The following is a 12,665-nucleotide window of genomic DNA, read 5'->3' as shown; positions in this document are numbered from 1 at the left end:
ACGCACGACGGCGCATCGAGGTCGTCCCAAGCAAAAACAAAAACTTGGGAGTTTCACAAAAAATAAATAAATATCCTTTGATATGCTGGTTCAAACTTCAGGGTCAAAGTAAATCTATATTGTAATCTACCCATTATACAAACATAGTATAATACAAGCATTGCGTGCACGTATATTTTCTAGAGATCGAAAACGATAGATCACGATGGCGCACGCGATGCCATGCTGCAGCCACAGCTGTCACACTATTCTAACTCCTAAGCTATCGTACTGTATAATATGTTAAGTGTGTTGAAAAGTCCTCATCATCCAAAGTGCTTAAGTGCTTTAGTGGCAAATCAATATATATATTTTAAATGTTATTTTTTCAATAGTATATAATATAATATACTATGTATACTGTATAGGTACTATGTATTATTTTGATAACGATGGCAGGTAAATTTCTTCTTTTGATGTTTTTGTATACTTTTGTGCTGAACTGGTTTCATCGAGTAACTTATTTTCTTTTAATAGAATATTATAAAATTCATTACAAGATAAGTTTTTAAAATGTGTTTTTACAATATTATAATTGATTTGATAGTTTCAACCAAAAATCGATTTTTTTCATCTATCCAAACACATTAATGATTGAAAAAATCCATTCTACTGCAGCATTTGTACCCGGAATTGCCAAAGGATATTCTACAATTTTTGATATGTTAGTTGTATCAATGTTATGAGTTTTAGTGTATTCAAATATTTCACATCACTTAACTTCTACTTTAGCTGAATATTTTTGCCATTCATGAATTCGTAAAAAAAAAAATAAAAAAATTATAAATTAACAATAAAGAGAAAAACGGGATTAATACGGGACCTACTTGAAAATACGGGATATAATGCGTCCCGTATAACTTTTGTCGGGACAACGGGACAAGCCCGTATATAATACGGGACGTATGGTCACCCTAGTATAGGTACTTAGAAAATGCCCATTTTTTGGCATAAATTAAAAATTTGATTTTTGAGAGGATAATAAAATGTCTAAAATATATCGCATTTGTTAAATCTGTCTTGATTGAATTGGTGGGTTTTTTTTATTGCAATCCATGAAACTAATCTACCTTTTGGTATTTGATGAAACTGTCAGTGCAATTTAAAATGAGTTAATTTTTTAGTAAGATTCTATATATGAACTGACGATTAGATGGAAAATACCTATATTACTTCTCCAGTGCTGTAGACGTATTACTATTCCTATAAACAATGGCAACCGCTTCAGAATATTAACCTAGCATATGCGTAGCGTATTAATGTACGTTGAAAGTTTTTAGTACAGAAACTCGGTAGGGCTTCATCCCCCATAACCACGGTCCACGACATTTCTATTTTCAAGAACTATATTAGGTATACCTATTAATGCAATTCAACCAATATTGCGTAGGAAATAGTGTAATAATATAATATGTGGCAATACTCCATACGGAACCCGCATACACGAGTACGAAAGTCAACGCTCTACGAGCATTCTCTAGAAATTCGCTCGCTCAGACCGGTGTAAAACTGTGAACAAAACGCACCAGGATGTTTGTACCAGGAACTGGAACACTTCGAGTATTGGGAACCGGAACTTGACCAAAACCCTTATTTAAACTAATTTAAAAACAGGAACTTTACCGGAATCGATACTTTTACTATTTTATGGAAAAGTTTTTTAAGATTTATTTTGATTTCTTATTTGAAACGGGGTCGTATATTAAGTGACAGTGATGACTACATTTTTTACTTATTTAGTCCTAAGCAAATGTTAAGATATCCGGTTGAAAATTGGTATTGAACCGCCATAATTAAACCAATAATACCAATATTTTATTATTTTTAAAGAATCGAAATGAAACCGAAACCGAAGCCGAAAACTAAATTTTTTTTTTTTAAAAACCGAAAAGAAACCGAAATGTTAGTTTTTCTAAGAACCAAACCGGAATCGAAACCGTACAAATTATCAAGGTTCCAGTCCCTAGTATATGTACCGTGGCACTGATATGATGCATTATCCTTGTGTGGTATAATGTTGGAATAATTTTACATCAGTTTGGGTTAACGAATTTCTAGTACCTATATGCTATATAGTAGGTATGTCTTATTTACAATTTATCGACGAGAAACATATCTAATAAATTGACTAGGTATCTTGATATTTCTCCACAATTCGGACAAATAATTATTGCGGTATCCAACTAACAACTATTTATGTATAGTAATTTATAACCACCCCAGTTACAACCCACTTCAAAGTGGAAGATCAAAGCATTTTTCTACTATAAAAATTGTCATCAGACACAAAAAAAATAGGTACACACCTATATTATTATTAAATTATTTTGGTTTTGAAAAATTGAAATTTTCCAATGACAATCAATGATGAGTGGCTAAGGGTGAATCGCGCCTTTCGATTTTTAGTGGTGGTCTTTTAATAAATAATAATTTATTATCATTAGGCGTATTCACAATTAGTGAATAACAATTTTTCAATCTCTCCTTCCTTGGTGAAGCTTCAGATACGCCACTGGGCACTGAGTGGGCAGTATATCTTCAGTACCGACGATGGCGCAAATAGGGGGGGCTTGGGGGACTTAGCCACCTCAAAATATAATAGTATACCATTCTTAAAAGTATGGACCTATAAATTATAATTTAAAAAAAAAAATGTGTTGGAGCTTGAGCCAGTAGTGGCGTCATTTCAGTTTTTGAGAGGGGGGGGGCAAAATTTTTAAACAGCCCAAAATAAAACTGAAAAAAAAAAGCTCGCTAACATTTACATTACAATATTGCATTTTTATCTCAATACCCTCCTTATACATAATTGTATACTTACTAGTTAGTATCAAAGGTTAATATTATAAGCATACAAGTAAGTAACCCATTTTTTTGAGAGATAACAATAACTAAATAATTAATACATATATGTAGAGCCGTAGAGGTTACTTAAATATATTACCTATTAGCTACTATATAACGGCCCAAAACTAGCCCATACCCGGCCCGACAGCGGCCCGCTAATGTCAAGGAGGGGGGGGGGGGCAAATTCCCCGGACAATCCGCGGCATAGTATATGTACAGTACTAATAGGTATAATATATACCTAATAGGTAACGTATAATACTTGTATATCGTGTATGTACAACGTTGGTACCTATAGGTCTCGAGACACGAATAAGCGTTTGTAAATTAGATATGGGTTTAATTTAGATGGGCTGAGTATAATATCACCATATTACTGTATGCAAGTAATGTATTGTTATTTGTCATTGCACAGCATTTCCATAAAAAACAAAACTATCGATAATCATTTAGGCCAATTATGGATACAAAATGCAAGAGGGTGCAAGTGCACACCCTTCCCCCTCTCAAATGACACCCCTCCAAAATGATATAATTTATTTTACAATTTAAATAATTTTATAAACTTTCTATAACAACACATAATTAATAAATCCACATATATATATATACATTATACATACCTTGTTAATAATTTCAATACGTTAATGATTTTGTTGACTTCATTTCTAGACTTATAGAAATAAAGGGAAGATGTAATTAACCACTCTGTTGTACAGTTAGAGAAGTGGAGTGTTCCTCCGTCCTCGTCATTGAGTAAGCTGTATTATGTTATAATACACACAGAATGCAAATCAAACATTGAAAAAGTTTAATATTGATACTTTAAATAATATGCCATAAATCACAAACTAGTACCCAATCATCTCTATTTTTATACTGGTATTTAGCAATGGATATGATTTTTAAACTACGTGTTTAATACCTAGTTAATATACCTGAAGATCATATTTATTTCAAAATATTTTATTGGCTAATATTTTCCAATAATTTATGTATGGGATATAGTATAGACGTATGATTGTAATAGGTATAAATCAATTTGAATTTGCTAGCAAAAAGTAACGAGTATTTCAATTATTATATGAATATAATTTATAATACCAAGTCACCATATATAGGTTTATATGATAGCAGCACATTAAAATTAATGTTAACAACTGGATAGGAAATTGAAACTAAATATTGAACACTCGACTCACTTGGCTCACTTAGAGGCCTATAGAGTATTATGAATTTGTGATGTGTTACGAATTAATAATCATTAATTTTGAAAGCAATGATGAAAAATCAATCTTTTGAAGTATGCTGATGTGTCTTTTAAGAATATCCGATATTAAAAATAATTTACTGTTCAAAATAACATGGAAAATTATTAGCCATCGATGCTGAATAAATATTAATTTTGATGGGATAAAACTTACTATTTACTATAGCACTATAATATAATAGGAGCAAATTCTCAAATATTTTTTTAAATATATTATGTCACCCTTGTTTTACTTTTATCGTGTATTCATGTGTACACATTGCTGCATAATATATGCGTAATACCTGCGGCTCTGTACTATCCTACGCTTATTGTCAAAATATTATACCTCAGAACCGACGCGCTCACAATAATATGTAGTAGAACCGGTACCTATAACGTCACATGTGATTATATTATACACAATATATCTATTATATTATAATATTATTAATATTATAATAACGATACCTGTACGGAGTGCGCGGTATATACCTACACTCCATTTGCGCATGTATAATATTATTATATAATCATAACAAGAATATAGGTACAGTGTACACACTATACATACGCGTAAATTGAAAATTAGGAAAACGACGGTCTCGCGGCCGTTCGTTAATTATTCAAATCGTATATTATTTCGTGTAATTACGGTGGCGGCGACGACGATGACCGCTCTTCACACGCGCGTTCGCCTACGCCTGCAGTATAGGTATATAGGTACATCATGGCTGTACGTGCAGTCATCTCCGGTGGTTGTGTCTCCGCCGTATTATATTATGTTATTATAAACATACACAGGTAGGTACAATTATATTTGCATAAGCATAACAATAATCATAATAATAATAGTAATAATAATAGTGAAAATACGCGGTACCTGTGTGTATTCGTCACCGTCTACGCGGCGTCGTCGCATGCATATGCGTCGGAACAAACGAATTTCGTTTGGCGCGCCGGCTGTGTAATGAATGGGATCGCCGCGGTATATATAATACGTGTAAATGTGTAATATGCGGCCGTACAGGAATTATGTGCATACATATTATCATGTTTAATACGATATATTATTATACATTTATGTCGTACGCCTTTACGCACGCGCTCCGCGGCCGGTGGATGACACGCGGCACAAACGTCGCGTGTCGCGCCGATAACATTATTGCGTTCGGACAAAGTATAATATTTTCCGTATAAATGTATAATATACCCGAGTTCGTAATAATATAGATACCTACCTACCTACCCAGCTAAGACATCCGGTTTCTTCGCACTATAATATTATAATATATAATATTACTATCGTTTGGTTTATCTTTTGTTCGGTTTTTTTTTTTTTTTTACTGTTTACGTTATATTTTACATATTTTATATTTACGCGTATGCGCGCACCCGTCGATGGTGATGTAGGCACATATGACACGCAGTGCACCGGACAAATTTCTCAGCGACGCTTGTGGGTGGCGGTGTCGTGATGATCGGATACCGCGGTCGCGGTCTTCGGACACTGCAAGCCGTAACCGTAATAGTATACACAGCGTTATGCATTCAAACAGTCCAACCGTAAGTCCAGCACACGTCACATACCCATATTTTAATACGATTTATAGGCTTATATTTAGGTGGTTCGGGTGACCATATTATTCTAATCATTTATAGTGCGACATCATGAAGACTAGAGATCTCTAGTCTTCATGTGCGACATATTTCGTCGGCGAACCCAGGTGCGGAAGCTAGCAACGCCCGTGTCAAATGCGCTGATATATATATATATCAGATTTAACCTGATCAGAGAAAATAATAATATTATGTTCGATGTCCTGATTAAAACTACCTGTTTCCCGACGCGGCCAGAAAGTATATTCTCTTGGCCAGTTTTTATATTTTTACGACCACAGAGTTCTCTAATTTCCTTTGTTCCATGGTCAAACGAACTATAATTTATAATGTGCATGATGGTGGCTCATATATGTATAGCCATGCGCCGCAGAGATTTTTTCGGAATTAATAATATTATATTCTCGGCCTTGAATCGAGTACGAATATATTTTATAAACTCAAATCACTTTGATGTAGGTATTTACAATGCTATATAATTTTTATACCGACAACGATGATAAATATTTTGTGTCTCGAGCAAGGTGAGTGTTGAATCTATCCAGTATCCAGAGAGTAGATATTATATTATGTAATTGGACAAAGAATTTGTTTTCTGATATTATTAAAATTATTATCTTATGGACACACCCTTTTTAAGAACCAAACCGCCGTCAAAATAATTTTACCCATCAATTACCCATTAATTAATATTGACACACAATAAATGACGTAGGCTAAAAATAAAAAATAATGTGAAGTAAATATATAATATAGTATATTATACCAACTAGAAAAAAATAGCTACCTATGCAAACAACCAATGCGCCAACACAAATCTCATTCGAAAACACGTGGACAATCACATTAATAAACAGTACATATTTTATATCAACAGAATCGTAAATAATAATATTTCTAATGCAATAATATAATCCATATTTAATGTAAATATATTATATATCATGCATGTGGATAATGTTCCTACCTATTGTACCTATATTATATTGTGTTTTTAGTAGATATGTACATTATTATATTATAGGTACTGCTTATAAGTTATAGTTAAGGCCCATTTAAGTTTTCTTTTAAATGACCCATAACCCATTTAGGTTTTCTTTTATATTTGAATTTACACACAGTTTTTATTTTTAATGTTAAAACAACTGTTTAAACATTTATACGTAGGTAAGTACATTATAGATATCGGTACCTATATTACAGACATTATAGTACCTATACCTACCTATACTATCTGCCTGCCTACGCCCTACATAATAAAGTATTAGAAATGCAATGCCACGATGAATTTGCAAATACTAGAATTAGTTAAACCATAAATTATGTCAAATATGTTTAACTAATTCGTTTATTACATATATCAGTCATGTCAAACCCAAAGTACATATTAACTGGTTAGAAAACTTAGAAAATAATACTATAATATGCAAGGCGCAAAAAAAATCTTATTAAAAACCATAGCACGCTAATCAATATTTTTCGTCTACAAGGAAAATATATAATATGAATCATAAATATATATTTTTTAATAAATAATAAGTAACCATGACATCGAAAACCTTATAAAAATCGGCCAGAAACAAAAAAATCTTGTATCCAGCCCAAAAACATATTTATGTTAAAAAAATATTTCACAACAATTCTTTATAATTTTATTCATTAAGACAAAATTAGGAATAATTAAATTGTTTATAAGTGTTCTGTATTTCAATTGCTTACTAGACATAATAATTAATATGTCTAATAATAAAAAAAAATCAAATAAGTCTTTTATTATTTTCACTTGATTTTCCAATGAATATAGCCATGGGCCATGGCCACAAAAAAAGAGTTGAAAGTCGCTCGTTTGACTTGCTTGTTCGATTTTATGAATGATGAATAAATGAAAATTGTATTCACTATTCACCTATGCACGATTCCAATTTATTCTAATAAGTGCCTACTAAAAAACTTTAAGCTATAAAAATAGTTCACACTTAAATCGTAACTTTAAGGATTATAAAATACTTGTCATAAATCTATCATCATATTTTTCATTAGGGCGTGCAGTGATGATAATACCGCAGACGGTGGTAATCGTGTAGAAATGCTCATGTGGCTAACAGATCCATGTCGGTACGATCGTTGGACAAGACCAATACCACCAGACGGTAACACTAAAACCGGAGCACCTACGCGTGTGTCTGCTCGAGTATATGTATACTTTTTAGGATCAGTAGAGGCCCAACAGTTGGTTAGTACAATTAAGAGCTTTAAGGTCAACCATAATTCGTGAATGAACGTTGTATTTATAATATTAACAACAATTTAAGTTCTTTTCCCAACGCCGTGAGCGTGGATGATAAATTTAGACAATATAAATATAGGTATCATGAACTTTATAATATATTATGGTCTATAGATTATCGTCATTCTTCGTCCATAACAAATATTCTGTTTTGGACAGCTGTAGTCAGTTCATTTTCGACAGGTTATATTATTGTCTATTTAAATTTTAAAAAATCATGACAAATGTAGCATAGTTTTTGTTCATGTAACCTATCCTTTGTGGCTTTGTACTTTTATTATAGTACACTTGTATTTTACCAAGTAAAATAATTAATAGACGATATAATATCATATAATTATTAATTTATGATATGACAGTGCACGCTGCACAGGCATTACCAGCAGACTATAGTTGCATTTATGCATACAATAATTAATATTATGACGTATTGTTCTATTGAATAATATTGTATCCTTCTCTTTGTATTTCAAACTAGTAAACAATACCTCGTAAGGTAGTCAGCTGATTGAAGTTCATATATTTTGTAGGTACCTATTATTTAATAGAGGTACTTAATGTATGGGGTGGTCGACGGTCGTCAATGTACTGTAGTCTGTAATACTGTATTATAGAATACCTCGGCGATTACCCCGTGCACAAGTGATTATGTGTGTTTACGAGTACCTACCACAACTTACTGTCTAATTGCAATAAAAATTTATAATACTCGTATATTTAAAATTCAGCATTTCACGGCCCATTTATTGATACGGTATCGGTGGCGGGATGATCGGCTTGTACATTCTTCTTCGAAGTCTTCTATACAGGGCGAGAACAAACTTAAGGAACGGGTATGGACTCCACATGTTTACATCGTCAATGAACACGATTCAAACATAATGGGATCCGGCCGTCAAGACATACTAGTCACGGTTCAACCGGATGGAACAGTCTTGTATTCAGCTAGGTCGTAAAACACAATAATAATTGTACATCAATTTTAACTGCACTATACTTTATGATAGTAATCGAATTGAAGTAAATATTTGTTTGTAGGTTAAAAGTGTCGTTATTATGCATGATGAATTTACAAAAATTCCCATTTGATCAACAAACATGTCCTTTGATACTGGAAAGCTGTTTGTAGACTATTTGATTTTGTTTTTATATTTTATGTACACCAATGATGTTGTATGCATGCCAACATGTAGAGTTTATTATATTTTCAGGGACTTATAACAGTACTCATTTGGAGTTGGTATGGGAACACGATTCTCCTGCTGTACTGAATAGCAATTTGCGAATGACTGAATACAACTTAGTGTCAATCTGGACGGATGAAACGGTCAGTGAATACGCGTTGTTACCGTCTGAAGATAAACACGATAAGAAAAAAGAATATTCACCATTATCTGTTGAACATGTACATTACTATGGAAAATTTGGTAAGCTAATTTAATTTTTGAAAGTATAGGTAATTAATAATTATAGCCTAAACAAAACACATGCATTTTTAATGTTGATATACCCCACCAATAACAATAACAACAACAACTTAGAAGTTTCAAATAAGCATACGTCCTCTCTCCCCCAAAAAGCTTTTTCTGCAAAAATATAGTGTGTATAGGAGTATTTCAATTTTAACTTAACATTTTTGGCCTAATACAAAGATACTACATTACACAATATATTGGCCGTTTCAATGATTTATCTATGATAGACCACATTGGCTATAATGAACTTTAATATATAATAATATAATATATTATTGCATGAAAAGTTGATTAATTTAATGAACCATCTACTGAACCGTGCATGGGCCACTAAATCATGTTTAAGGCTTTCGCAGTAAATCACTATTGATTTGTTAAATCTTAAATGTTTAGTGATTGCAACCCGGCATTAGTAATAAAATACTACCTATACCAGTAGCGTATCTATGATTTTTTCAAGGAGTGATATTATACAATTTTTAATAGACATGTCAATTCAGTATACACATATTAATCATATTATACCTATTCATATTATTATATTGTTGGATTGTGTACAATTTTGGTCAACAGGGAGATTTTACCCCCATATACCCTCATAGATACGCCACTGCTACCTACCTTAATACCTTAATACTATATTTATTTGATAGTATTAAACTATTAATTATATTTTATACTGTTTATGTTAAAAATGTAATACTTACAACTTACCCATATTATAAAACATACCTACTTGTTTTATTTAAAAAAATATGGTTTTTTAATTTTTTGTTTGTCAAAAGCTGGAAACTATAGTCAGTTAATAGTTAACTTTGAATTAGAACGCGAAGTTGGTCACTACATAATGGACTATTATGTACCAAGTATCATGCTTGTAGTTGTATCATGGGTATCGTTTTGGTTAGACCCAAATGCAGTACCTGGTCGCACAACATTAGGTAAATATATCTATATACTAAACATCCATCGTTTAAGATTGTTTTTACTAACCCAATTATATTTTTAATACGCCACGTTTTCTTTTAATAATGACTGCTACACATACATCTACTCATTTACAGAATATAATGTGGGTTATACTTGTGATTCAAACTATTTTTTTCAATAAGTTATTATAATAACAAATTAAAACTATAAATATCGCATTACACAGATAGGTACATTAATTAAATTGATTGTTTGTGTATTTATTAATACACGATACACCCATTTGGGCCATTTGGTATTTGTTAAAATGTTTTGATTTTTAAATGAATACCCACACAATATGTCATATTATGTGTGTATATAATTCAGGTACCAGTACAATGTTAACATTCATTACACTGTCCAGAAACATCGGTAGCTCGTTACCAAAAGTTTCTTACATTAAAGCTACTGAGATATGGTTTATTGTGTGCACGGCATTCATATTCGGTTCGTTGGTTGAGTTTGCATTTGTCAACACTATATGGAGACGGAAGTAAAGTACCTATACCTGATTACATATCCACAGGGCCGGATTAACCATATCAGGGCCCCAATCAATGCAATTATCGGGGCCACTGAACCCATTTATTACTTCTTAAGATACATTTTTACTACCACAATTCAGTTATATTCATAATTATACTTTTATTTATAATAAAACTATACGCTACATGCCAACGAATCAGGGACTCCCCCAATGCTCTTTGTCATGCTAACCAGTACTGGCAGTACTGTCAACCTTATGAAAGTGGCATGGTCGTCAAGTAGATTAATACGTAGTACCAGTAAAACTCAAATTCAAATTAAATTTTCACCTAATGTACTAAACATCTCAGCGCGCGGGGCCACTAGCCGATGCAGGCCCCCTAGGCAGTTACCTACACTGCCTTATGGATAATATTCGGCCCTGCGATATCCAATATATAAATATAATATATTTCTCATGTAAAGTACAAAGAAAGTGAATTCACGTTTACGATGTAAATGGTATTTGCAATAGAACAAACGTGGAACTGAAAAAAGTCAATAGTAAACATATTTTTAAGTCGACATTAACGCCTCAGATGCAACGCAAGTCAATATCTGTGGACAGCGGTATTGACAGAGGCGCTACTGGTGCTAGTCCAACAGTAACGAGTGGAAAATTAAATAGAAGAGATAATGTAAGTATAATATTTATTCCCATACGCATTATCAGTCCAATAAATTTGAAAATATATATCTAAACTAGCTGATCCCGTGCACTTCGTTTCCCGTTAAATGTACCAACTTTATATGACTCAAACTTTGTTCAATCCGTTATTTAATATTCGGTGTATGGTGTTCAACATTTATCTTAACTTTTCTGTTGCCTGCAGGAATAAAAATTCTGATTCGGAGCAGTATATTATCAGATAGGCAAATCTACCTGCGCTAGATCGCGGACCACGTGCTGTTTGTACGCAGTGGCGGATTTAACAGTCGTTTATTCGGTAAATGCCAACGGGGCCCCCTCCTAAATTGTGTACCGAGGCTCACCTAAATTATATAGTTGGTTTTTTTAAATGTTGACAAAAAAAAAATGTATATTGCAAACTGGAATATAATTTAACATTGTTTTAATAATAAAATAATTTAGGTAAATATACCTATATAGGAATACTTCAAAAGTAGAAAATGTTATAAAATAATAAAATAGGTATATATAATATTATAATATATTATTGAAAAAAATAAAATTATTTTAAATATAATTATTTTAAACATTTAAATATATATTGATTTGCCACTAAAGCACTTAAGCACTTTGGATGATGAGGACTTTTCATATAGAAAAGATCGAAGTAATAACTCATATACTTATCTAAATCTAAGTTAGGTCAGTGGCGGATCCAGGGCTTAATTTTTTTTTTTTTTGGAGGGAGGCAAAAGTACAAAAAATATAAAATGTTGCTACAAAATTGGTCAAACACAGTGTAAAACAAAGGGAAACTATGGCGATTGAGAGGGAGGCAAATGCCCTCTTTTCTCTCCAAATTTATTCTCCATACTTTAATATTACTTTTAAATAAAACTACAACGCTAACTCACACTCATCGCATATACAAGTACTTGCTAGATACTATGCGTAAATACTAAACTAATAAATTAATACACCATTTCATATTATTACTTGGCTTATCGGTATTATGGCTAG

General features: G+C 32.2%; 1 protein-coding gene across 2 annotated transcripts in view; it reads left to right on the top strand.

Moving 5' to 3' along the window:
• Positions 1-5,219: 5,219 nt before the first annotated feature.
• Positions 5,220-12,665, top strand: part of LOC100160642 (glycine receptor subunit alphaZ1) — a 9,846-nt gene continuing 2,400 nt past the window's right edge. The window contains exons 1-8 of one of the 2 annotated variants that reach the window (XM_001950290.5): positions 5,223-5,701; positions 7,796-7,988; positions 8,771-8,991; positions 9,081-9,163; positions 9,254-9,469; positions 10,303-10,458; positions 10,817-10,982; positions 11,490-11,652. In XM_001950290.5, coding sequence (XP_001950325.2) covers positions 5,613-5,701; positions 7,796-7,988; positions 8,771-8,991; positions 9,081-9,163; positions 9,254-9,469; positions 10,303-10,458; positions 10,817-10,982; positions 11,490-11,652 — 1,287 coding nt within the window. In that variant the 5' untranslated portion in view covers positions 5,223-5,612. Of the gene's footprint in view, positions 5,702-7,795; positions 7,989-8,770; positions 8,992-9,080; positions 9,164-9,253; positions 9,470-10,302; positions 10,459-10,816; positions 10,983-11,489; positions 11,653-12,665 lie in introns of both variants that reach the window. The other variant, XM_016808347.2, reaches the window with a different exon arrangement.

Source organism: Acyrthosiphon pisum, chromosome A1, assembly GCF_005508785.2.
Source record: "Acyrthosiphon pisum isolate AL4f chromosome A1, pea_aphid_22Mar2018_4r6ur, whole genome shotgun sequence".
Lineage (NCBI taxonomy): Eukaryota > Metazoa > Arthropoda > Insecta > Hemiptera > Aphididae > Acyrthosiphon > Acyrthosiphon pisum.
The sequence above is the reverse complement of the archived record's forward strand: the minus strand, read 5'-3'. Positions and strand labels throughout refer to the sequence as shown.